Consider the following 27,347-nt stretch of genomic DNA (forward strand, 5'->3'; position numbering starts at 1 on the left):
GTTCTTGGCCACAAGGGCCCCGAGCTCACGGCTCAGGGCCGCTTACGTTCCTTGTGTTCCCAGCGGAGTGATGGAGCTGCTGCCTGCCGGCTCTCGGCGGCTGTTGAGGGAGCTTCACACACGTATCTCGCCAGGGTCCCCTCAAGCAGCCGGACCCCGCTCCCGCGGGCCCGGGGGCTTCAACAGCGATGGGGGGCAGAGGAGCTGCTGCTCCCTCGCAGCGCGCTGGCCGCTGGGAGCTGTAGTGCGGCGGCAGGCAGAGACCTGTAGCGCTCTTGCCGGCAGCGTCCCCGGTGAGAACTACAACTCCCGACGTGCTCCGCGCGCGGGGAGAACAGTCCCGCCCGCGCCACCTCCCCGCCCTCACGGCCGCGCGGAGCGAGGCAGCGGCGCGTGCGCGGTGGCGTGAGCTCGCGCCGCTCCCCGCCCGTCCCTGCGAGCGCCGGGCGGCGGCGGCGGCGGGATGGGGCGCGAGGCGGGGCGTGCCCGCCGCGCGTGAGGCCGAGGCGGAGCCGCTGCGCGGGCGAGCGGGACCCCCCGACGGTCAGTGCGGGGGCGCGGGGGGCGGGCGGGCGGCCCGGCCTGACGCCTCGGTGAGGGCCGCGGGGCCGCTCCGGGTCCGGGCGGGCGGGCGGGGGCGGAGGAAGGGGTGGGTGGGGGGGGTCGTACAACTGGCGGCGCGAGCCGCCACCGCCCCGCGGCGCGCGCGGCTGCCGGGTGGGGGAGGGGCCGGCCGGCTCGGCGGGAGGGGCGTGGCCTCAGGAGGCCCCGCCCACTTCTCGGGTCGCCGCTCGCCCTCCCTCCCTCCCTCCCTCCCTCCCTCTCCGCTACCTTCCCTGCCTCCTTCCTTCCCTCTCTCCTTTCTTCCCTTGATTTCTTCCCTTCCTTTCCTCCTTCCCCTCCGTTCCCCGCCCGGGAGGGTGTCCGGCCCCTGTGCGATACTTACGGGCCGTGTTGTCCCTCCTGCCCTTACGAGGGCAGGCGCCGGGCACCTTGTGCGCCCTGTTTCCGTAGGCGTCTGCTCCCTTTGGATCGTGCGGGGTTCGCTGCAGCTCAGTCCGGGCTGTGGGTTAGCTCTTGGCAAGGTCGTTTTTGTTTGTTTTTTTGTTTTTTGTTTTTTTTTTTTTTGTGGGGAGGGAGAGGTCAGGGATTTTTATAATTTTACCTTCGCCTAGAAGTCTTATCTTAAAACCCAGAAAACTTACTGTTATTGTAATTTTTCTGTATCTAGTGTGATTAGCATGTTCTAAGAATGTCGCGTTTCCTACGTGATAATGTTGTTTAGAAAGCGTGTGTTCTGTTCATCATAGAATCACAGAATGGTTTGGAAGGGACCTCAGAGACCATCTAGTTCCAACCCTTCTGACATGAGCAGGGACACCTTTCACTAGACCAGGTTGCTCAGAGCCCCATCCCAGACAGCCTTGAACACTTCCAAGGATATGTTAGTGGGTTATGTATGAGCAAATGCATCTTATATTTAAGTGCTAACAGGTGTTCAAACAAGTGACAAAGAAAATGCCAGCAATCCAAATTGAAAGTATCTGTTCATGACAATGATGTGGTTTGGATTTCCTCCACCCCGGTGTCCCTGAGGTTAATGATAATTGTTGATAGAAAATAATCATTTAAAAAAAACAGGCTAAGGCCTTTTTGCCAGTTACATAAACCAGGGTGATTTGTGCAAGTCCCTTGTTTCAGCACAGCAAAACAGTCCTTAAACAGGTTTCTGATCTGGAAACAGCTTGAAGTGCTTTACCATGAGTGTTCTGCATTGCCATAACCCACACTTTCAGGAGTGATGTTAAGGCTCCATTGCATATGATGCAGGATGGTAATGGATGTAAATTTATTAATGAGCTTACAGGAGAATGGCAGAGGGACCCCTTAGATTAGATCCCTTAGATTTAGGTTTTGATGTTACTTGAGTGTTGCATACAGCTCGTGGTGAATGGTGCTGTGCTTCAGTTCATTTCAGCTCAGTCTGGGTATAATCCCTACAGTCAGTGTGACAAGCTCTTGTCTTATTTCTACAGAGAAATAAACAGGAATTTAAAAAAAAAACCCTTCCAGACTGTTGTAGTTTTGAGCATTTAGTACTTCTAAGTGTGTGAAATTTATTAACCCTTTTGCTGTTATGTTCTAGCTAGCTACATCAAGAATAGAGTGTCTGTTATGTTGAAGTAGGGAACTTTACATTCCCTGTCCTATGGATCTCATTTCTAGCTTGGAGAAAATAAGTTTTCTTTAGTTTTCCCACATCTGAAATGGAACATAGGAATAGCTGCCTTCAAATCTTAATACTCCACACACAACTTTGACATTGTTCTGTCTTAGTTAAGGTGTATTCAGGGGTAGGAGGGCATATTTTGTAGTTTGAATTGGTGGGGCTTTTCCCCAAAGTAAGGATTTCACAGTGAAATCGCTGGTGTGATTGTAATCATGTGGGAAAGAAAGTTTTTTTTTCTGTAGGGCAGATTATTTCCATTTCTGTATGGGCATATCTACACTGGACTATGTTGTCCTGGAATTGTAACAACTGTGTTCCTGCTTCAGAGCTGCATGGCTTGGTTCTGCAGATGTCATTAAAGCAAAACTGACATGCACAAGCACTGCATCTAATTCTTTGGGGTTCTCATCTCCACTGCGCCCCTCAGACACTCTTCCTAGTAAGTTTTAGCTGTATTTTCTTACGCAAAAAGTTTGCATATTTCCTGAGTAAACATTGCTGTTTCTTATGGGCAGTTTTTGGACTAATGTGGAAGATGTTGCTGTTCAGCAATAAATACCACCAAATGCTAATTTACTTTCCTTCTGTAAAGCTTGGTGTCATGTAGTTAGCCTCAAATTGCTAAAATATAGTGTGATATTTACCTTCAGTTTATAGTAGTATAATGTTGCACACTCTACCAAGCTTGTCTCTGAACTAATGTATCTGATTATGTTGAATCAGTGAATGATTCGCTACCCTTACAACTAGTCATGGTTTGCTGTCCTTCATCAGCTCCTTCTGCTGTTCCCCAGAGCCTCATGGAACATAGTTTTCAAATTGTTGCTCAAAAGAAAAAAAAAAGTATATCAAATGGGCCCACAGTTGGGCTGGAAGTACCTTATGGAGTAGGATGTTTTACTTAGGTTGCATCCCCAGAGGTGGTGGTGTTGAGGGGTGAGTGCTGTGCAGATAAGATTTACGTCTTCTGCTTGCCATGGCCAAAACCAAGAAGGATAAGGATGCAGGCTGAGTTTAGAGAAATGAGGGGTATGACTCCATTCCTGTCCATACTTACCCTTTTCATCCCAGCCATCCCTCACCTTTTGAGCTTGAAGTCAGGGAATACAAACTCGGTTGAAGGTGTGGAGGTACAGGAGAGTGAAACAGACTTTGATGGTGGCAGCAACAGCAAGTCTGCAAAGCTGAATAGCAGCCGGGATCCAGTGCTCCCTGCTTCCAGTTTTTCTTTAGGCTGCAGTAAAAACTGGGGAATGACTGCTTACTTGGGGCAGCTGCTAGGAAGTGGAGGATTTATATGGTATTACTCAAGTAAGGAGTGGTGATCCAGTAAGTTGGCTCACACAGTAAATTGGCTCAAATATGTCCAAGGAGTTTCTAGTTTTTTCTGTCCTGTTACTAGCGGATAATGTACTAGGAAAAAAATAATTTAGGTTTCATCAGTAAAGTGCTGTGACAATTTTGAACTAGTAGGGAAGAATTTGTGAAGAAGATAAATATGAGCTACGGTGACTTCAGTGGATAATAAGAAGATAAAAACAACACTTCATACCTGAATGAAGTATGTCTGACCAAAAATATTTGGAATGTGTAACTGGGTCCTTAGTGTTTTTTATTATTAGATGTGCATTTAAAAAGCACAGAAAAGCATCTCTTTTTCTTATCTAATGATTAATTCCCCGTATACATCAGAGACAGATCTGCAAATTCAAAGCCATGAGATCACAGCATTTAGAGCAATCAGTTCACCACCTACAAGCAGTATTTCCTTTGATAACTAATTAAGGTGTATTTAAATAGAGAACATGATTTGGTATTTTTTCCTTGTCTAGTTCCTGTGATGCTCAGTAAACAAAATTGCAGATAATGAAGATGTCCTAGTTTCTTCCAGAAGCAGCTTGGTGTAGGATCCTGACTAAAAAATAGCAACTAATTATTTACTAAACACATAATTTTATAATAATAAAGAAAAAGTGCTTGCCAGATGCTAAAACAGTAATAATATAAATCAGTACATACAGCAAATTGTTAATGTGTGTAATGTGATACTTAGCCCAGTTTAAAAAAATATTTACAGAGAAAATGTGTATTTTAAATAAGCACATTTAGTATTGTTTTCTACAGAAATAGGAAATAGTGTAGAATAAAATAATGTAATTATTCTGATATAATACTAATAATTGAAGAATATGATGTAAGTCACTTCATCTGTCCTGATGTGCCTGTAATTGTTAATACCTTGCTGTCTATCCATTTGTTGTAAGTGCTAGGAAGGTAGGCAGAAATACAGACCTTATGCAATCAATGCAAGGAGAAATTTTCTTTAAAAGAAGTATTAAGATCCTTGGTGGTACACATTAATTTATGATATGACCTTGTAGGTGATCCCTGCCTTGCTTCCATCCAGGCTCTGTCTTCCCTGGAGGAAGCAGGGAATGGTTAATGATTCTTGCCAGCTGCAGCCTGACAGGAGCGCAGTGCTGGGGCAGACCCTGTGTGAAGGTGCACAGATGCCCTGTTTTGCCTGCTGGGGGCTATACTTTTTCATAGGAATATTTCTACCCTTCTGTGCAGTGGAAGGGTCAGCTTCCCAAACACTAGGAGCAGATTCCTCATATCCACTCTGCTGTCTTTATTCTCTTTCTCACCCACAAGGAACAGAGCTTTTTTAGCCTGGCTATTCTGGTCTCTGGAGGCACACAAGGAAAGCAAGGGATGAGTGATGGCTGTTTGCATGAGGTGGGAACGGCCAGATGGTTGCTGAAGAGGAAGAAAGAGGAGTGAGTGCTGGGTGGTAAGGTTTGACATTCCAAATAAGAACGCAGGTTTGGACCAAACTGAAATTTATTTTAAGGAAAAATAATTTTAGTTTCATGTTCGTTGTTTTGTACATTTCTTAGCAGTGACTAATTCTTGAGTCAATTCCAGTAGTTATGTATAGATAAAATGTATTTTTGTACATTTTTGTCCTCTCTAGTTTGAAAATTTCACAGGTTTCTCTTATCTAGGTGAATGCAGCTCCTGAGGTTTTCTTCCTGTTTCACAATTCAGTAGGATCTCTGGGCTTTTCCTGTTACTAAAGGACTAGACATCTGGCAGAAAGGAGCTCTTGGAACTGGTCATAGAACTCTACTACCAGAGCTCGAAGGATGACTTTTGCAAACACAATATATGATGATAATTGTTAACTTGACACTAGTGGAAAAAATGGATATCACAGTGGCAAAAATTGCAGCTTCTTTTTCTCATAAAAAAATAAGTAAGATAATGTCAAGGGTATTACTTCTCTTTAAAATGATATCTAACTTGTAAAATAGGACTTACACCGATGAGCTTGAAGCTATAATTTAATGTTTATCCTCTAATGGCTTTTGTGAAATTTAACATTTAGCTTACCCTGGTAGTGAAGCTTGTTCCTACTTCAACATTTCTAGCCTGCCCTGTTGTGTTTTGTAAATACAAGGATCAGCAGTCAGGTGCAGAATTTTTCTGGATGTTGCCATGAAAGTTAATTTTCAGCGAGTTTTATTAGTATGAATTAAATTGAGTACTAAATGTAAATTCTAGTGCTAAATATGCCAGCAATTAAACTCTCATTTCATGGTAGTAGTAGTGGTTTTCTACCATGAATACTATGGAAGTTCATAATTTTTTGGTATTGTTTTCCTATATCCAATGTACTGCTTTCACATACTTAATACTGAGTGTATTATTGTAGTGTGTAATTACTGATAAAAGGTAATTAAGTTGACAGATATTTTACTGTATCTACTCCAGTATATTTTAATATTGTGAACCAAATGCTGTGTATAAAAGTGTAATGCTAATCTGTACAAAACCCAAAATACCTTTTTTTTTTAACTGCATTCAAAGAAGGGTGTCATTTCCTTTTCTGAGTTTCAATTGTGGTGGCTTCAAAGGAGATGCCATTCTTTTAAGATAGCCTAACCCTATTTTATGGGATATTTTTAGTTGATTGAATGGACTAAAACACTGGGGGAAAATACCAAGTGATTGAACAGATTTACCCAGAAACTCCTTGGATTATTTCAATCCAGTGGTTTTACCTTTTCTTGTTCTTTAGGTGTTTTAATCTTGACAAATTCTCTTAAGTTTTCTCCATGCTGGCCACTTGTTAATTCTAGATGCAGAGATCTTTCACAGGTCATGCTTCTGAAGTTTTCATCCTGAAATTTGGAGTTGCAGTTCTCAAAAATTCATGCAGTGTGTACCACTGGTGAGCAGATGCGTTTTAACCAGTCAGGTTTTGAAACATTGTTGGAGGAAACAAATTCCAGCTTTCCAGCTGAAAGAGGAAGTGATCAACCTGTGGAGTTCTTTGCTGGTTCTGTGTATTAGCGTGACTGATATACTAGGATGTATATTTAAATGCATGTTCCTTCACAAAGATAAATAAGAACTAATTTTCTGGCAATGGCTTTCACAAATGTAACTTTTGAGTATGCCAGAACTGGTATAAACCACCAAAAAAGCAGTGGCGAAGGCGCATCAGTTTTACCTATGTCATTCACTTTGTGTGCTGCAATTTTATGATATTTTATTCGGTCTATGATCAAATTTCTTTGCAGTTTCACATGGGCTTCTTTTGGTTGCTTGTTTTTGATCAATCCTTTAGGAGGAAGTAAGGTTTTAATGTTATTGCAGTCAAACTTCAAAGACATCTAAAAGATAAACAAACATGTAAAAGAAGTTTGCTGTTAGTGTGTATGATTAGAACAGTCAGTTGTTGGTGGATATTTTGACAGGTGGGTTTATTACATTCAGTGGGTTTTAGTACTTATATGCAAGGATTTCACCACTCTTAAAATTGCCTTACACTGATGGAGGCAGTTTATCTTCTTTTGAGGGATGGATAGGACAAAAGCCATCTTTGGTCTTTTGTATATTCAGGCTTCCATTAAACTATCTGCTCTAATTTTAATTAAAGCAGCATGATTTTGTTTAGACAAGGCAACACAACAGATTTGGGAATGGCAATCAGAACTTGTTTGGTCCTGTGCTATCAAATACCAAACTTTTCCTCCATCTCTGAAGTATACAGTATTTTTAATGTTGTATGTTATTATTCAGTTAATTTTTATTATATTTGGCAAGTAGGTTGAAAACATCAATCAGTGAATTTCTTGAGGTATGGGGAGGGTTTTTTGTAATATTCTCAAGACATAGGATTGCTGAAAATTGCTGCAGTAGATGCTACAGACTGAGCTAAATGAAGCCTGTTTTAGAAAGTATATGTGAATTTATTTTTTAAATTCTAATTTTAAATTTTTCTAGAAGGCAGGTATTTCATGTAAGCTTTCTTCTAAGGCTGACTAGGTAAATTGGCATAGAAGACAAGGCAAATACTGTGAACTTGTGGGTCCTGCTTCTGTTCCAGTAATTGGCATTTTAATGGATGACAGATTCCTGCTTTCTTTGCAGAGACCAACAGCTGCCCCATGGTGGGTGGTGCCACACCTTGCCTTGCATGTATTTCTGAATGTTTTCTGTGTTCACATGCGTGACATTTTGCAACATCTCAGCCCTGGAGGTGGTGATGTTAATCATAATTAATAATCTGCTGAGCTTGTAAATATTTAAATTGACTTTCCCCTTGGGTATTGAGTGAATCTGGGACAGACACAGAAAACAGAACTTGTTAATCCCATCTCTACATATGGAACTGAAAAAAATAACTAAAAATTCAGAAATTTGCTGAAAGGCTAAATCCTTCATGTGGTGTTGATGAATAATTGTCACTGGCATTAATGGGAATATGTCTAGGAAGAAGAGATGGTACAGCCCTACTCTTCTATGGAAACGTAACATACCATGCTAAAAATAATAATTTTTTTTTAATATATAACATGAGTTTGAAAGACATTGACATCTATTCCCCGCAGGTTCCTGCTGCAGACATAACATGGATCAGTAGAATAATTGTTTTGTTGGTGTGTCTTGAAACAGATCTCAAAATAAAACAAGCTACATCAGAAAAAACCTTTTGGTGGGTAGAACTGCATCTACAATAAGGCTGTGCTAAAAACTGCTGTGCTGGGAGCACAGAAATGTTACACATCAGTCCATTGTTGTTAAGTTGGGAAAACGTTTGCATGCAGCCCAGTCTTTGCTTGATTTTACTCAAATTGGGCTTAATAAAGCAACCAGTGAAGACTGATTTCCAGGTCAATAGCCACTGATGTTAGCTTGATAATAAACAGGACTCTTAAGTTAAAAGCAAAGGTGATAGACGTAGATATCAAATAATCACTAAGAATAATCAGCTGATAGACACAGTTATTAAATAATCACTGAAAATAAACAGTGTTTCTGGATCAAAGTATTCTTTTCCTTTCTGCTGTTATGGTAGAATGGGTTTGATCTCAACCACCACAGTTCCTTTTAATATTCACTAGAAGCTGAACATGTTTTGCCATTGTTGCACTGGAACATGCAGGGTTTTAAACATGAATCATACATGGAAATTGATCATCTGTGTTGTGTATCACACTATGAAGAAATCCAGGCAAAGCTGTTCTTTGCTTCCTCTTATGCTACAGAGTTGTCAGTTCAAGTGACATCCTGTAACTGATAGATCTTTTCATCTGTGTTCAATAGATGGTGGCAAAAATTTAATGTAAAGCATAAAAAAGTTAATTTTCACAGTTCAAGCCCTAAAAGTTTGTGTGTTATTAATATGCTTTCAGAAATTTCTTCTTTCTGGGTATGATAGGGCCATAGAATTGAGTATTCTTTGCCTTTGGTAAGGTAAACTGGATTGTTTGTACTGACTTCCCAGTTAAAAGATTATGAAGTGACTTCTGCAAAGTTAATGCTGTTTGAAAATTCTATTAATAAAATAATGATCACAATTCATTCAATTCAGTGAAGAAGCATGGTGCTTCTAATTGATTTTTTTCTGTATCCAGTCTGAAAGATGATACCTGAATACTGGATTAAAAAGCCACACTGTCTGGACTCGACGTGCAGTTCTCTGTGCAGCACCCGTGCTCTGCCGTTCCCTCTATGTGTTAAGCAGGTTTATGCAGTTGCCGGAGTGTGGCAAGGCTCTCGATGGCACTCTGTGTTTGAGGGTGGCAGCAGGTGGCTCTCAAAGGGCAAACCAGCAGGCACACCAGTGAAGTGATGTTTGTAGAAGGGCACACACCAGTCCTGGTTTCGTTGTAATTGGCACGGGTATGAAAGATGATGGTGATGCAGCAGCAGTGGCACCTGCCTGCATATGTCAGCTGAGTGCGTTCCCAAGAGTTCCACAGAGCTTGAACTCTACAGCTGGCAGGGGCCTCACAGTGCCTTACTGCCTCTCCACTGCTGCTGTTGAATTTGCCAGGTGAATTACTGCTGTTACAGAAAGGCCAGTGCATTATAGTGCGCATTTCTAGGTTTTGGGCATTCCCAGATTTGTTGCCCCTGTTAAATCCAAAGCAAAGAGTCTTTAGTAATTGCTGTTTACTCTTGCCATTTCTAGTATTTTAGCATGTGTTAGCTAAGACACTCTTAAAAAAAAAAAACCACTAAACCCAAAATTAGAGTTTTTATAGGCTTAGTTGTTTTTTACTGGGTGTTGGAACTGAGCGTGCAGAGCTCTGGCCTCTGGAAAACTAGATTCTGTTCTCTGTTGTTTGATCTGTCATGGGTAGTCTGCAGATGCTGTGGAAAGAACAGCAGAAATGCTTAAAACTCCTGTGAAATATTTTATGCCAAATCCATTGGTTTTTCTTCTGCTTAATTTTGCATTTTTTACCCTGAATAGCACTTGCTTTTTTAATGGCTTTTGTAGTACATTCAGCTCAACCAGTCATGGGTTTAGGATGTTTGGTTTTTTTCCCTGACTCCACTAATTGACTGCTGTTCTCAAGCTGGCTGCATTCAGGTACTGGAGTGTGACTGAACAATGCTATAGTTTAAATCTCTGATCAGGGGAATTTGTCATTAAATAGATCCAGCCCAGGAACTGATTAAAGTATAACAGTTAGTGTTAATTTGCTGAATCATAATCTCTCTACAACCCGCTGCAGACCTTTGGGGACTAGACAACTCTTTGAAGGGCTTCTCAGAAAATGTGAATTGTAAAAATACTTGGATACTGTTCCAAGGACAAACAAAACCCATGGTGATGCTATGTTTACAGTGATTGTTAAGAGAGTAAACTGTACACCTTTTGTTGTGTTTTCCTGCCTTCCTCTGTTAAGTAGTAAAACTTTCTGTTCTGTTGGTGGTGCAAGTGGAATTTGGAGAGGTGGACAAGAGAGAAGGGGCAGGGCTGTCATACCAGGAATGTTTCTAAGGCCAGTGTAAGCAATAGTGGGTATTATATATGTTGCACAGTGTGGCACTTTCCAGAAGTATAGGAGGGTTCAATATGTTAGCAAGACAGTTGTGATATTCAAATCAACTCTCAGTAATTCAGCTCTTATCAAAAGCTACCATATTTTAATTTTCTCTGAAAAGTTTTGTTTCAGAGGCTGGTACTTCAATTTCTTTTTTTAAAGCACTTACCAAATTCTTCAAACTGTTTCTGAGAATTCAGCTAGCAAGAAAATATCTCTTTTCTGTAATAATGAATATTTTGGTATTCAGGCAAACCTTTTTAGTGCTATTTGTAATTTAGAAGGGAAACCTAAATTTGGCTGGATAAGACCTCCCAGATTGCCTTGCTTGTGTGGCTCATAATTTGCAGAAGTTTTAATGAGAACTGAGTGTGTGAGAAATAGAAAGTGGTGAGGGAAACCTGGGAAACACTGAGCAGCCAAGAGTGAGGTTAGATGAGACACTGGGTGTGGAGAACAGGAATGGTGAAACTGGGGTTGCACATGTCTAGGTTGTAAACACCTGCTTGGTGAGGAAAAAGTTGTGAGATAGATGCGGTGCAGTCCTGACTTGGAGGAACTGCACTGCAGGAAAGGGGATGAGGAAGCAAATGGAGAGAGCCTGGGGTGACTAAACCATGGAGTGGGAAACTAATGTACTGGGTTTGAGTACTATTACTGGAGGTATTGGATTACTTTGTGCCGACAAGGACATGGGAACCAAGAGCAAAATTTGCTGGGGGTAAAAACAGAGAATCCTGAACAGCAGAATAGCACATTGCCAAGAAGTTTGGAGAATGAGAAATTATTCTCAGGGTGGGCAGTAGCAGTTGCAGTGCAGGTGGCTGATTAGTCAAGATACTCTTGCAGAAGTCTAGTCTGGGTGCAGTGCCCGTCTGCCTTGTGGTGCAGAGTTCAGGCCTTCTGCTTGTTACTTGAGAAAGCTGCCATGCAAAGCAATTAAACAGCTTGTTAGCTGGACAGTTATTTGCAAGAATGCCTCTTATATATTTGGTTGTGATCATAATGTAGTGTGCTGCTTTGAAACTGCTTCCATGGCCATTGGTTCAGCTGGGGAAAGACATGTGGGAGGACTTGCTGTGGTATCCCTGAAGGATAGAATGAGCCACATGGGGAGGGGGAGCCACATGTGGGGCATAGTTTGTGTACCCTCTGTATAGGGCTTCGGTTGTTACCCTGTGATAAAGATCTGTGCCCAGACTTTTCTTGTAGACTACTTGCTTTGGAGAGGTAGTGGGATATAAATTGTCACAGCCTGCCTTTCCAGGGAAGTAGGATATTACAGCAAAATAGTAGTGTGATGGTATTGCCAGTGCAGGAGGCAGCACCATGGGACAGAGTCTTTTCCTAGGCAGTTCTGGTCCATCTCTTTTCAGAGTGCTCTCTCCTGGAGAAAAGCATTCAACCACCCATCCCCTTCCAAGGATTCAGTTTTTGTTTTTCCCAAAATGTGTGTCTTGGAAACAGCCTGTGAATTGCATCCTGATGGAGCTCTACAGAATTTTGTAGGCTAGGGGCTTTAATACTGTTTTCCCTGAAGTGAACTAAACTGGAAAGCACGTGCTTCCACATATCTGGAGATTTTATCTTCATGTGATTGCAAGACTTTATCATAATGGGATTGGAAACCTTGTTTTTGATATTTCTAAAATGCCTAGGATATTACTTAATTATTTATTTTAAGGCTGGCTCCCTACTGATTAGATTATTGAAGAACTGGAATACCCTCAGTAATAGGGAGTATTCTGGATACAGCTGCATATTCTAAATGTGAGCTGGCTCCTCCAAGAGCCCACTCAGATACGGATGTAGTCTGTAGCTCACTGGTTGTTGACAGCTAAGTAGTTTTGTCTGTTTATATGTCACTCCTGAGCTGGAATGGGCTCTCAGAGCCAAACTTGAAATGCCTTGGATGGTGCTGTAACTGGCAGACTTTGTTCATCTACAAATAAATGAGAGACCACACAAAAGCTAGTTTTGTTACTCTTAGAGGTCATCTGATGCTAGCATTATTTGAAAAATGTACAGCTTGCTCCTATGTGATTTTAACTGTATGATTATACACCTTCCTTTCAAGTAAATTTTCCAAGATTCTCATGGCATCACATATCCTGTAAACTAATCTGAGGTGGAGAAGCTGAATTCTGCTAAACAATTTGTATTTTATTCTTTTTATCAAAAAATTCTGTGAAGTCCCTTCTTGAGGCTTTAATTTTTACCAGTTATGAAAAGTGTGACTCACAGGGGAGTTACTTAATGCTGTGTTTGTGTGATTACTTGTGACTTGTGAAATTTTAAACTTGCTTTGCCTGTCTACATGAAGTACTTCCCTAATCCTTCTCCTTTCATGGCTGTGTTGCCTTATTAAAGAAAGGAAAAGGCACTGATTTTATACCTGGCCACTGCTTATTAAATGAAACAGACTGAAATGCTGCCATGCAGTCAAATGTCAAAATTACATTAGAGGCCATCTAAGAAGTGTTCAAATGAAAACAGTGATTTGTATTAAGCTTTTCAGTATGTTGTAAAAAATGCAATAGATACAGAACTTAGATGTGATACAGACCTTGTATAGTCTTGGTAAATAAATTCTAATTCGATCTTCTCATCTTATTCAAAAGTCTCAACAGTTATATGAGTACCACTCATGGTTTCTGAAGTGTTTTGACATACTTAGCCCACAGATGATAGTTTTTATTATTCGTATGGCTCATTGCTTTCCAAAATGAAGCTGTGTTTGTTACTAGGATATTTTTGTCCAAAAATGGTGTGCCTCATTTCTGCAAGAATCAGGTCCTTCACCCATATGCAGATATTTTGGACTGAAGGTTTGTGGTCACTGGAGTGAGGTACTGCCGTGCTCACTGTCTTGCTTTTGGATAATTGAGATAGAGCAGTGAGTGCCCTCACTCTGCCTCCATCCTTTGATTAGTGACTTCCTGGGACTATTTTCAATATAACACCCAGGTATTCAGAGGGTGTCTGTTTGTGGCAAAATGAAATGACCAGGGGACACCCACTGTGCTTCAGATGTGGTCTTGCATAATACTTCTTGCAGAAAAAATCCACATTCTTCATTCCACCCAGAAGCTTTACAAAATAACATCTGTGCATGCAATCACCTGCTCTAATTTGCTTCTGCTGTTGCAATTGGTTACAAAGCACAAAGTCACAGTACAGAGTCAGTGCAAAACAGAAATAATGGAGCCTTCTGTACTGAATGAAAGAGCTATGAATTTGGTCTTTCAGACTGTGTCTCTCTTTAATGTGTTCATACCAACTTAGATGATACACTGTTGCAAGTGAGATCTATTAAAGCTGGCTGTCATGTCTCTCTGTCTTTCCTTTTCTATGGTTTTTCCAAACCTCATCTTTACTTACTAAATATGCAGCTCAGACTGAATTTTTTGGGAAAGAGTTCAGTTATTTTCAAAAATGAGGCTTGAAAAACCACATTATTTTGCCTGTGCAGACATCTTCCTTCCTTTCCCCAGCCCACTTTCCTGTGCTTAGTCTGTGGTCTAGAAAGGTGGTGATGGCATGATGGCTACGAGATTTTGTGTTAATGATATACCGTCTTTCAATGTTTAAAATCTCCTAGAATTTAGTCTTTCCTTGGGGGATATAGGAAAGGTCACGATTCTGCCCATGTTCAGTGAAGGCTTCTATTTGACATTCAGTTATTCTGAAGGCTTGACTCAGCATTGAGCAGGAAGGTGGTTCATGAAACTGCATTTTGGGAGTACTGAAAAAGTAGCTAGGTCTAAGAAGCTGCTTGAACTGTGAGAAGCTCTCTGACCCTGTCATGTAACAGCATTTGTGGCTTCTGTGGAAGAAGAGTCAAATGTCAAGTGAACAAGAAGTGGTGGGAGTCAAGGAGCCTGCTGTTGGCAGGGAGGTAAGAAGGGACTTAAGATACTAGGGAGAGACTGAGAGCCAGTGGGAGAAATGGGGACAAGGTAAAAAGATGAGGTAGATAATCATGAGGTAACAAAAAACAGCAGCAGAGAACATTCAGGAAGGAGTAGGAACTGGTAACTAATCAGATAGAAGAAACAGAAGAAGAAGAGAGAGAGCTTTACCTGCAAGTAAGTGGTGTGCAGCAGGAAGGTAGGAACTGGCCAGATAAAAAAAAAGATGAGGGGAAAGTTGGAAACTGAGCTTGAGTCACGGAGACCAAAGCAGATGAAGATCAGATTGTCTATGATACACTGAGGGTGAAACAGAGTGGTAAGTCAAAACAAGAGCTATGGGAGTACTGACACTTGGTGGTAAAGAAATCAAAGCTTTAAGTTATAAATACTAAGAAATTACTGAAATCTGAGGAGATGAAGCTCTGTGTGCGGTATGACAAAACAGAGGTGCCCAAAGAGGGAGGTTGTACTCTTCTCATCGTGGTACTGCCACTTCTCTGCTTTTCATTGTTAGTGCTTGTTGAGCTCTTCCACAAGCCAGCTCAGCAGCAGAAGCTTGTTGGAGCACCTAGCAACTTGAATCATCTCAAAAAGAGCAAATTGCTGCAATTGGAGGCAGAGGAGAGTTAATGGGGAGAGTAGTGTGACCTTCCTCATGGGACAGCAAGTGAGTTATTGAATCTCCTGACACATGAGAACTGCACGGGTGAAGAGAAACAGTTTGAGGGAAGGACCTGCTGCAGAGGGGAGGCAGGACTGAAGCAGTAACAGATTGGGATGAAAAAGTCTGAGAGGGAGAAGTTGGCTGAAGAGCAAGCCTGTTAGGAATGTTCCTTCTCAGAATGCCTAGAAAGTCCCTGATTTTTTCAGTCTTTTCTTTTATTGCTGTCAGAAGAAAATGGTAAAAGCCAAAGGAACGTAGAGATTTATATGGCAGTAGAACATTAACATCCATTAGTAAAGTGGAAGAGGTTTTTTTTTCAGTAGCCTTAAAAGCTCTCTTCTGCTGATAGGTCTTGATATAATTTGAGCATCATAGAATTTCTCCCTTGTTTAAAGGTCTAGGAAATGATGCATATAGGAAAGCAATGCTTTCTTGAAGCTGTAAAATTAAAAAATAAGAAACATAAGTACAGTCTTAATTTGTTGCTTTTGCAAATACACCCCAGTGTCTTAATTTTTAGCCAGTGCCTCTGCTTTAGCTAGAATAAGTAATGAACAGTTTTAAATAAAGATTTCATTAATATTTTCTCATCATAATTCTGTGTCTTACCGTGCCCTATTCAAATTCTGATCTGAGTAACTGGTAATTTCCATAAGTACTGCGAGTGATCTCCTGTAGGGAGATACTGTTGCATACATAGTCTAAATTTTCACTCTGATCTGCATACAGAGAGCTGAAAGATGAGAATTTAAAAAAAAAAAAAATTTAAATTCCAACCCCCAAAAAATGAACAAACCACCTTCCCCAAAACCCACTTAGCTGGACTCATCTATAATTATTAACTGGGCAGAATAAAACACCATGTCATATTTTTTCTGTATGCTACCAGTCTGTAAATCAAAGCCCAGGAGTTGAGTGATACTTCTGAAGAGTGTTGTGGAATGTGTCCTTTGTGATCATTTAGACACAAGAGGCCAAATCCAGCCAAGTGGACTTTGGAGGTGTGGTGTCCCATATCCATTCTGTGGAATTTCTGCAGTTGTTCTGTCCTAGGAAGAGATTTTGCTTATGAGTTCCACTGCTGAGAATTTGTGCATTGGCTTCCTTTAGCAATTTTTGTATAAGCTTTTATTTGGCCATAACTCCCAAGCAAACAATTTACCAGCATCTGGATGCAAATGACCTGATACAGCCTCCTCAGAGAGGAAATTGTTGTATACCAGAAAAGCATAATCATTATTTTTTTACCTTCTTTAATTTGCAGTAGCATAATTAAAAGATGGATTTGCTTTTGCTGTATTTATTTTATTTCCCCCCTTTATTGCAACAGGCTGGGCGAGTTCTTATTTGCATCTATAAAATATACTTGGGAAAGAAGAAAATGATCTTTGCCTTAAGGGCAGTGCTCACAAACACTCTGAGCTTCCAGACAAATCTATCTGATGTCAAAAAAATTTAAAGTTAGCAAACTAACTTGTAGTAAATACTACCAATCAGTATGCAAGCTGCCTGTGAATTTCGTAAGAGTTATTTCAACAGTTAAAATATTCAGATACTTAATATATATGTTTTATGTATCATAATGTAGAAATGGCTAAAATGGCAGATCTCATGGTAATATGGCTCAGGAGTTAGAGAACAAATTCTGCAAACACTGAGCTTAAGACCTGGTGTTATGTTACTGTGTCTTGACAGAAGTTGGAATTCTTGTTACAGAAAATATTGCTGCTTATGATTTCAGGGTAAAGCTCTAAACAAGGTGTTCTGAAACCCATTGCTTAAAATTGTGTGGGTTTTCTTTTTGTTTTCTTCTGATGCAGGTGTGATGGACAGGTAGCAGAAGATTTCACTTTGATATCTGGGTATCAGAATGACTGAGTGCTTCCTGCCTCCCACGAGCAGCCCCAGTGAACACCGTCGGGTAGAACACAGTGGGGGACTTGCTCGTACTCCCAGCTCTGAAGAAATCAGTCCTACAAAATTCCCTGGATTGTACCGCACCGGTGAGCCTTCGCCACCTCACGACAGCTTACATGAGCCTCCAGATATAGTATCTGATGATGAAAAGGAGCATGGGAAGAAGAAAGGAAAATTTAAGAAAAAAGAAAAAAGAAGTGAGTAGACGTCGTCTCTGTTTAATTCAATGCTTTCAAGTTCTCTTTCCTTTTTTCTGTCTCAAAATTGCTAAGTATTCTCAGTGGGTTCTTTTAAATTTGTTTCAATGTGAAGGAAGTTCATTTGCTACAAACAGACTTTGTGCAGCACCTGTTTCTCTTGCAAAAAACTCCACACCTTTTTTTTTTTTTTTTTTTTTGTGCAATACAGGTGCCAAGGATGTGCCCAGAATTACTAATAAATGCATTTATCAAAAACCTTTCATGATGCATTGGTAAATCCTGGCATGGGGTGGTTTTTCACGTTCTAAGTGGATGTTTTCAAATGTGTTTCCAAATACATCAATTTTTAATCATAGCTGAGGTGCTAGCTAGAATAAAACTGTATGTCTGATCTGAATTGTACACTTGTGCATTTGGAAGAACCAGTTTCAACAACTGTAGCCCTTTTCCCATGTGTTTCCCTTATTCGGTGTTTGCCTTGTTCAGTGTACCATCCCAAGTTTTCATGTGCGCACTGCACCATTATTCAAGCAGTCATAAAATCTCTGTCTTTTTTTTTCTCTAGCTTCTCAGTTTAGTCTGATCATGCAGTTTCCTCCAGTGCCAAAGTATTATTGCAGAGATCAAAAATGTGGAAACCAACACTGAGATCTGAATTTTCCAGAACTCACTGAGCAAAGGTTAGAAGAAGGTAAAGCTTTGACTATAGAATCCTTTGTCAGTGTATCAGTATCCAGAGTGGAAATTTCTTAAATGCTTACCCCTCCTCCAAAACAACACAACTATTACTTCCCACCTTTAGATTATGCAGGAAATTTTTGAAATATGAAATAGTTTTTATTCAAGAAAGTTTTTCTACATATTCTGAAAGAGCAAAGCACTTGGAAATACTAAGCTGATACTGAGCACTCTCAGTACCAGAACGACCCTTCCTGTCCAAATCTCTGAAACCTAAATATCACAGCCCAAGTGTTAGTATTTTGTAAGTGATATTTGTTTTAGCAAAATTTCAAAATGTCTGTATCTCTGATGCCAATTTATCCTGCAACTTCTTACATGTGGAATTTGGAAGATCAGAAACAGTGAGACAGCACACAGCATTCTGTTAGAATTAATATGGTGACTATTTGTAATATGCATGCACATATTTAAATAATCACTCCTTAAGAATCCACTGTCACTGCACTGCTTTTAATCAACCCAGTTTCCTGGAATGCAGGATTTGTTTCTACCACTGTTAAGAAGGGCTATGGCTATTTTAACTAAAAACTCTGTGCCTTAAGAATACTGTAACTCAAAAACACATCCTCAAGTTAAAACCAACACTTGAAATTCCTACAGCTTTTAAGAAAAGTGATTCCTTAGTGATTTTCTCTAATGTAAACAGTGTTGACCTAATACAGATTACTGGATTGGCAATGAAAATTTGGTATTGATTGGATAGGTCTAAATTCAGGCTATCAGTAGTTGCTTTTTTACTGTCTAGCTTTCTGTTAGAGCTCTGCATTGCACACCTCTAAATCTGGAATTGGTAGATGCCAATATTTTGCATCATGTGGATTTCTTTGGAATTCAGGATGTCTCGTGGTGATAGTGTAGCTGAAGGCTATTGTTTAGAAGGAAAAATGCTACTTCAGCAAATCCACACAGGTCTGTGCACATTGGCACTGCAACTGTTTTTTTCCACAAGAGATTGCAACACATTTTATAGCTGATGTAAAGCAATTTCTGTTACTTAAAAGAAACTTTAAAGGTAAGAAAAAATCCTTAAAGAATGCAAAAATGCAAAACTTGGGAAGAACAAAATCATCTCTTGCAGCACTAATTTAAAGGGCATTCAGCATTTCTTGGCCCTAATACATGTCTGTCATATAATTGCCAGTCAGATAGAAGAGTAAGTTACATACCAAGCTTTCAGTACATCTCATACACTCCAAAAATAATCAATATAGTAAATATACCCTCAACAGGCACTTTACCTGTCTAAATTACAAGTGTTCTGTACAGTTGCTTATCATGGTAGATTTTAAGAGTTTTCCTTCCAGATTTGGCCTTTGTTATTCCTCCCATCCTTTTGAGTCTTCATTTTATTTCACCTTTTCAATTCTGTTGTATGTCTTCAGATTGTTTCTTTTCATTTTTTCTGCTACCTGCTTTGGTTTTTGAGCAGGGCGCAACCTGCCATTATCATACAGTTTGGGGTATAAACAATATAACTGAACATGTCAGTGAACAAAAGACAAGTTAACATTACATTATGACAGAGTGAGTGTTTGTTGAACTTGCAATATTAGTGAATTAAGAACAAGGTCATTCTAACACGTGAAACTGTATCTAAGTTTAATCCCACAAAAATCTTGAGCTATTTTGATAATACTCTAAATGTGAGCTTCAAAAGTGCTTGAAGAGCAGCAGGGAAGGGAAGGTTAAATATCCCAAAGTTACTCAGTTTAGTTTTTCAGGTAAATAATTTCTGCAGGAGTAAGGTACTCTTAGCTTCATTATTATCACCTATATCAGAAAAGCATTTTTGTATGCTAGCAAAATATCCTTTTCCATATTTTCGTATATAGATATAGTTATTTAATTATTTGATTTTTTCATGTTAGTGTCAGTAACCTAACAATACACAGCAATTATTCTGGGGGAAAAGTGCTAAAAATGTTTTGGAGCTAATAGAAAATTCAATGGAATATTGGGTTTTTTTGTGGAATATCAGCTACTGAAAAAATGTTTCAGCTACTAATTTTTATTCTCCCCTCTTTTATGATAGACTGGATGTTGGTTGGCTGTAGAGCGAGTTAGATATGGGGACTTACTAGGGATTAAAAGAAATTTTCTTTTTACTGGCATAGTTTTAAATCATATCTGTTCCCTGACTCAAACAGCACTTGTCCTGTGACAGCAGGAGAGCAAATATGGATCTGTGTTAAGCAGTAATGGATTATCTGAGACAGCAACAGCTGTAACTGATTTTTGAAAATGTTTAACCACCTGTCACTAATCACGTGTTGATAAAGCAATAAATGCAGTTCCCTGCAGAAGAAAAATGTTATGATAAAATTCTTCTGAAGAGGCTTTTCTACCCATTAGAATTTCTGTAGATAAAGAGTCTGTATGTAGTAGATCTTACTCTGCTTATTCATTTTACTTCTGAGATTGATGCTGGTGAGCAGGATGGGTTCAATATGCAGCTAGAAATTTTTGTTTACAAGAATCTCAATTTTCTTTGTACAATTCTCAGGAAAATGGAGAATTGTTGAATGGTACTAAACTATCACATGAAAGGTTAGTAGAATCATTGGTATGAACTCTTCAGAACATTTCAGGAAATATTTTTGAAGACCAGATCCTTAATGTGTTGGACAGAGGGTCCTGTATATTCCTTTGGAATGTGGATGAGGACTGAAGCCAAACCACTGCAATTGCAAACAAAACACTGTTTTTACTGTCTGGTGTGTGGAGAAGCTCTGAATACAGTTTTCAGATCTACAGACTAAGAAGTTATTAGAATTTTCTACACCTGATTAAGATTAGAGGCTCTTCATATCAGGGTTTATCTTTGGGATAAATAGGGTGTGCTGCTACATCCTGTTCTGCTGACAAATCTCTGTGTACCACTGTGTGTTTATCTAGCAAAGCACCAGTTGCAGATAGCTTAAAAGTCTGCCTTTCAATGCCAGTGATTATTTTAAATCAAAATAAAGTAAGACAGATTCCTTATTTCAGCTTCATTTGTTCTGCTGACATGGTGCTGCGGAGTAATCTAAATGCAGAATTTGTTTGGGAGTGCTGTGCTGACATCAGTGAATTAAGTGAATATTAAAGACAAACTGATCTAACTGAAAGTTGGATCGTGAGTGTTAGTAGTGTCTGTAAGGTGGAAGTTTCTGTTGATAATAAAAATGCATCTTGTGGGCAAGGAGAGGAAGTAGAAGCCATCTATCCAAGCTCATTGTGCATCTTAGTTTTACTTAGAAATGCTATACAATCTGATGACAATCCCTCTGACAAACTGACATCAGGTAACTAATGCTTGCACTACACTTCAGTCATATTTGACATACTAATTCTTTCATATGTAAAAGCCATCCATGTTTTCTTTCAATTAATTAATTACAGATGCTGCAGATTTCCCTGGGAAGCCAAATCAGCTGTAGAGTTACAAATTACTTAAAAACCCATCAGAGACCTGATGGACAAAATGTCTCTTGCAGTAGGTTTGATAAGTGGTAGATCTGAACAATGCTACCCTTGGAGTTAATAATAAATACTACAGCATGACTTTAGAGCTTTGTTGTGAGAACACAGAAGTATTCCCAAGTATGCAGAGTGATAGAGTCAGTGGACTTGCTGCATGACAAAGATTATAAGTCTGTAAACTACATTTTTCCAGAGTAACACTGGAATGTTATTTTTTTTTAATAAGGATTTTTTATAACTCTTGGTAAGATAAGGGAATTTCAAACATTACATTACATGAAATGTAACTTGAAGCATTACATTTAAAATAACTGCAATGAAGGCATGCTTATGGAAGGAAGGTCTAACAAAAGGAACTGGCAGATTGTGCTGTGTCATTATGCTAGTGAAATTGGAGTATTTATTACATTAGAACTGTTCTCATATAGATGAAGAAAAATGTCAGTGGCATAGAGTAGAGTGATGGGAAAATGGGGACTATTACTACTGGAAGTCTTGAGGAAAGAGTGGACAGAAATACCAGTTTACTATACCCTAGGTAATACTCTTTCCATATTTAAAATTACCTGATTTTTCAAGCACTGATTTTTCAAGCACTTTTGGTAGTTTTTCTTCTGTATAAATGTAACTTGTTTATATTTCAATATATTGTATCACTGTTGAAAGGGATACAGCAATTTTATTACCAAAAGTATGGTATAGAAAATTGGGCTATTCTTGAGGGACATGCAGATCCTCTCTTGGTATGGGTGGGATATTCTGTGTGAATCTGTATTAGTATATGCTTCTAAACTTTGTTGACTTATGTTACTGAAACAAATTTTAAAAGGCTGGGTTTGTATTTAACTTGCTCCTTCATGTCTTCTTGTGAATTCAAGAAATACCAGTTTCAGTAATGTTCTCTTGCTGGTGTTACATTACCACAGATCTAGGAAGGCACTGGGGCTTGTGTTGGGACATGTAAGCAGTGCTGTGTTGGTGGCATCAACCTCCCAGCCTGTGTTCCAGTGCTGACACTTCCTGGTGTGCATGTGGGAACCCCATGCTGTGTGGCTAGGAGCTGTCCCAGCTATCCAGGAGGAAAGACTGAGGGCAGATTGTTCCATGCTCTCTCTGGGGGACATGTGGATCTCTGTTTGGTAATTACATCTCTGAAGTTCATCTTGAACCTTTGTGCCAGGCCTGTCTCATTCTCATAAAACAGTGAAGATGTGTGCTCCTGCTTTGTCCTGTAGCTGGTGGATCTGCAGTTGCTTCTGTACCAGAGTGAGATTTGAATCCTTGCCCATTTCTGGGTTTAGTTTACAAAAACCAGTAAATGACATAGCCAGTAAGCAGGGAGGAGAAGACCTGGCTGCTGACTGGCCTTCAGTTAACGTTTGCTTTTTTATGTTAAAATCCACTTGGACAGGAACAGCTCTACAGTCTTTTTCAGTCTTCTAAGAAAGTGTGTGTTTGGTAGTCCTAGGGAAGAGTGTCCGCTGCAAAGACTGAGATGATTCAACAATTGTAATTATTTTATGGTAGTTCTGTGTTTTAATACATTTCTTATATTTGTTTGACAATTACAAGCCATTTTCTACAGAGCAGTCGAGGAGGCTTCAAAAAAGAGACAGTTCTTTTATATGCTAAAAAAATGCTGGAAAACTCTGCAGTCTGGTATAGTTCAGAATTGGAAGAAGGAAAGACTAAATGCCTCCTGGTTCTTCTGCAGATATTCCCCTTGGAAAAAATTACAGCCTATAGTCTCGTTCGTGATATGCTCGCATATTATCAAGAGGGTAATTTTCCTCTACCCAAAACTATTCAGGCAGCAAGAGCACTTGGTTGTCAGTGTTGCCTCACTCAAGCAGAGGCTCTGCCTGTGGGTAGTGGAAGAGCCTCAAAGGGCTCTTAATGGGGGTTTGCTGCCCACTGCCTTGGGTGACCTGGCTGGTGCAGATGGCGTGTCAAATGTCACCTTTGTTGACCAGGTTTCAGGCTTACTTTTCTTATATGGGGTACTGTGTATATAAAATTAGAATTAGTGGACTTGAAAGTTGTGTTGAATTGCATGTTGCTGGGTTTGTTTGTGGTTTTTTTTTGTTGGTGTGTTTGTTGGGGTTTTTTTGTAATCCACCTTTAGAGACTTCGTGTTCTTGCCTGAAGGTGAGGCAGGGCCAGCTGCAGAGGCGTAGTGACTTAAAAGCACCTGGTGCATGTTTTAGACGGCACTTGGATGTTTGCTGCTGGAATGGTGTGCTCAGCTCAGGAACTTGTTTGAATCTCTCCCATGTGCTTTTTAAGGCAAATCTGCACTTTCATGGGCAGGTATTGTTCTAGTGTTACTGGTATTGTGTTATTCATCTAGTGAAAAGTAAGTGCTAGTTCTTTTTTGGTTTATGTTTGGGGTGGGTTTTTTGTATTTTATTTGAGGTTGAAACTTTATTAACTTCATACTTGTCTTTAAATTCATAATATTCTGGAAGAGGATTGAGGCTTTAAGTGGCTGGAGTTTAGTTTGTTTTTAATTGAAATTTGTTAGACTTCTGTGTATGCAGTAGATGATCCTTAACAGCAACTCTTATACTGTTGATTACAGGAACATAGAGAAGTTGCCAGACAGTTGTTTTTATTTTGCATTTCCTTGACTATTAGATGGGAATCTAGCCCATAAGATGGACATAGCCATTATGAGTAAGTATATAAAGTATTCATTGATCGTTCAGGAGCTCTGTGGCTTCTCTTTGATGTAATTATACAACTTGATTTAATCCTCGTCTGCTCAAGTGTATAACAACTAAAGAAAACCTTCTGAGGAGTCAGACGGGCACTGGTTTTTTATTCATGTTGCTTCTTCCCTCTCCTCCTTACATGCAACTTCTTGTTGTTGCTGTCTGGAAAGTAAACAGACTCACAGCTGTCCCCTTCCCTTCTCCTGCTTTGCCCAACAGCGGAAGGTTATGCTGCATTTCAAGAGGACAGTTCCGGTGATGAAGCTGAGAGTCCTTCCAAGTTGAAGCGGTCCAAGGGAATACATGTCTTCAAGAAACCCAGCTTTTCCAAAAAGAAGGAGAAGGATTTTAAAATAAAAGAGAAACCCAAAGATGAAAAACATAAGGAAGAAAAACATAAGGAAGACAAACACAAAGAGAAAAAGTCAAAAGACTTAACTGCAGCAGATGTTGTAAAACAGTGGAAAGAGAAGAAGAAAAAGAAAAAGCCAATTCAAGAGACAGAGATACCTCAAGTGGATGTTCCAAGTCACAGACCCGTGTTTGGCATTCCTTTGTCTGACGCAGTAGACAGGACCATGATGTATGATGGCATCCGCCTGCCAGCAGTTTTCCGTGAATGTATAGATTATGTAGAGAAGTATGGCATGAAATGTGAAGGCATCTACAGAGTTTCAGGTACTCTGGGCACACTGACACGCAGGTTCTAGTCTTTACTTGGAATTTTCTTAATATTTTATCACTTCCAACATCTAGGTACACTGTTTATAGCTCCATTAATTATCCAGAAGGTAATCAAGTAGCCAAAGTTAAGCAAACTTGTAGGTCTGAAGTACCAGAAAAAATTGGTAATGTGGTGGTACTACTTAATGGCAGTAAAAACACACCTATTTTGGCCTTTTGTCATGGGATGGTAGCAGTCAATAAAAGGTGTTAGTATGGCCAACTTGTATTCTTTTTCTTCTGCTTTAGAAATACAACGGTAGCTGATTGCAAAAGCGAAGATGAACTGTAACCATTTTATTGCTTATGCTTCCCACTAAGTTGCTTTTTCCAGTTACTCCCATTGTGTATTTTTTTTCTTGAAAACTCCTTTTCTTTCAGCAGATTTGCTAATAAGCAGAAAATGCAAGTTTCACTAAGGTTAGCAACAGCAGCTAATTAACTGTGGTAGTTGTGTAACACCAGCTTACATAAGTGAAACCTCAGTTTTAGTCATGTTAGACAAAACAGTCCCTTTACTTGTGAGCTGCACCTTAAATGCAGCTCCTGTAAGTACTTCTGTGGGTACATTGGAGGGGACAAGAGCAAGCAAGGAAAGGAATTTCAGAAAAAGCATTTTGAATCAAGTTACCCAGCACAGTAAACAAGTAATGAAATTATTTTAAAGGCTTCATTAGCTGTCATGCTATCCATCTGCATGGTGTTTTGTAGGCATGCAGAAATACTGCAGCATCTTAAGCAGTTGCTTAGTCCTGCCTAGTGACACATTTTGGTTGCTTGTTTTTTTACACATGATGTGTTGGGAGTTTTCACAGGTGTGTTTTCCTTAATTTCTGCTTTGTCCTTTGTACATGTTCTCCAGTGCAACAGCTCCCTCTTGTGCGTTTGTGCGTGTAGGATTCTTTAAATTGAGAGCTCAGAGAGAGCATTGCTGTGCCTTTGTGGCCTGCAGCTGTTGTGATGGCTCATTTTGGCCATGAAATTGAGCGTGTTTTCCTGGCATTTTCCAGGGGCTGAGTGTGCCCAGTTGTGCTCATTGAGTATGAACCAAGGCAGGGCTGTGCACCAAGTTGATGTAACCTGAGTGGGTGTTTGAGCTGCAAGAATGAAATTTCCCCAAGCTTAGGAAGATTGGAATGTCACTGAGTTTATACAAACACCTTGTAGAAAATATTGGCTGGGTTGAATAACTGTGAACACACTTTTAATCATGTGGTGCCTCAAATCAAGGATCCTATGTGAGATTCCTCTGCTGAGGAGGGCCAGCTGGAAAACTGGAAACTAAAAAGTGTGGAGTTTGTTTTGACAAAGGAAAGCTGTTATAGGTAGAGCTTGTTGCACAGCATCTGAACTAAAAATATATTTGCTGCCTGGGTTAGGGATGGATAATTGAACAGCCAGAAAGAAACTTAATGCAAATACACAATTGATCTTGAGTTCCCCAGCCTTTCCTCACCCTATTTTATATTCCTTGATGAAAGGGAATGCTGGCACCAGTTCTGATTCAGAGCTCTGTCAGTGCTTTGGTTTTGCTTCATAGGAGTAGTCAGTGCTTTTAGAACCAGTGACCATGTAATTTTGAGTCACGATTTTCACTTTGTTGCATGTGGATAACTTCTAAAAGGTGTTTCTTAATTGCCCTAAATTGTAAGGAGAGGTGAAATAAATGCATCTCCAAAAAAAAAGTATAACTATTAGACATTTACATCAAAATTTCTCTTAATTCTTGATCTGACTATTTTAAGGAATAAAATCAAAAGTTGACGAGCTGAAGGCAGCCTATGATCGTGAAGAATCTCCAAACCTGGAAGAATATGAGCCCAATACAGTGGCCAGCTTGCTCAAACAGTACCTACGGGAACTGCCCGAAAATCTGCTTACCAAAGAGCTCATGCCCCGCTTTGAAGATGCTTGTGGAAAGAGCACAGAAGCTGAGAAAGTTCAGGAGTGCCAGAGGCTTCTCAAAGAGCTGCCAGAGTGTAACCATCTCCTGATTTCTTGGCTGATTGTGCATATGGACCATGTTATTGCAAAGGAACTGGAAACTAAAATGAACATCCAGAATATTTCTATAGTGCTCAGCCCTACTGTCCAGGTACGTGCACCACACAGCAAGGCTTAGAGCAGAACTGCCAGCCAAGAAAGATTTCTTTGTAGGAATTCTTTTGCAGGTGGGAATTGGATATTGTCTGATACAGTTTAGCTAAATTACAGCTCCTCTTTGTGCCTCAGGAACCTGAAGTGCTGGGAAGGGGGGAACAAAAGACTTTCTGCATGTGGGCTTGCATACTGTAGTCTGATATTTGGGTTATTATCAGAGTATTAAAAAGACTGCTGTCTTTCACTTCTGTCATGGGAAGTCATTTAATGTTGATTTTGTTCAATAATTCATACAGATACACAATTACCATTTTGATTTAGTGATAGTTTA

General features: G+C 39.9%; 1 protein-coding gene across 2 annotated transcripts in view; it reads left to right on the forward strand.

Moving 5' to 3' along the window:
- The first annotated feature begins 384 nt into the window (after window positions 1-384).
- Window positions 385-27,347, forward strand: part of RALBP1 (ralA binding protein 1) — a 32,899-nt gene continuing 5,936 nt past the window's right edge. Inside the window, exons 1-4 of one of the 2 annotated variants that reach the window (XM_068192098.1) lie at window positions 385-543; window positions 16,980-17,273; window positions 24,413-24,871; window positions 26,662-27,011. In XM_068192098.1, the coding sequence (XP_068048199.1) occupies window positions 17,030-17,273; window positions 24,413-24,871; window positions 26,662-27,011 (1,053 nt within the window). In that variant the 5' untranslated portion in view covers window positions 385-543; window positions 16,980-17,029. Of the gene's footprint in view, window positions 544-16,979; window positions 17,274-24,060; window positions 24,156-24,412; window positions 24,872-26,661; window positions 27,012-27,347 lie in introns of those variants that run through there. The other variant, XM_068192105.1, reaches the window with a different exon arrangement.

This window comes from Anomalospiza imberbis, chromosome 1 (genome assembly GCF_031753505.1).
Source record: "Anomalospiza imberbis isolate Cuckoo-Finch-1a 21T00152 chromosome 1, ASM3175350v1, whole genome shotgun sequence".
NCBI lineage: Eukaryota > Metazoa > Chordata > Aves > Passeriformes > Viduidae > Anomalospiza > Anomalospiza imberbis.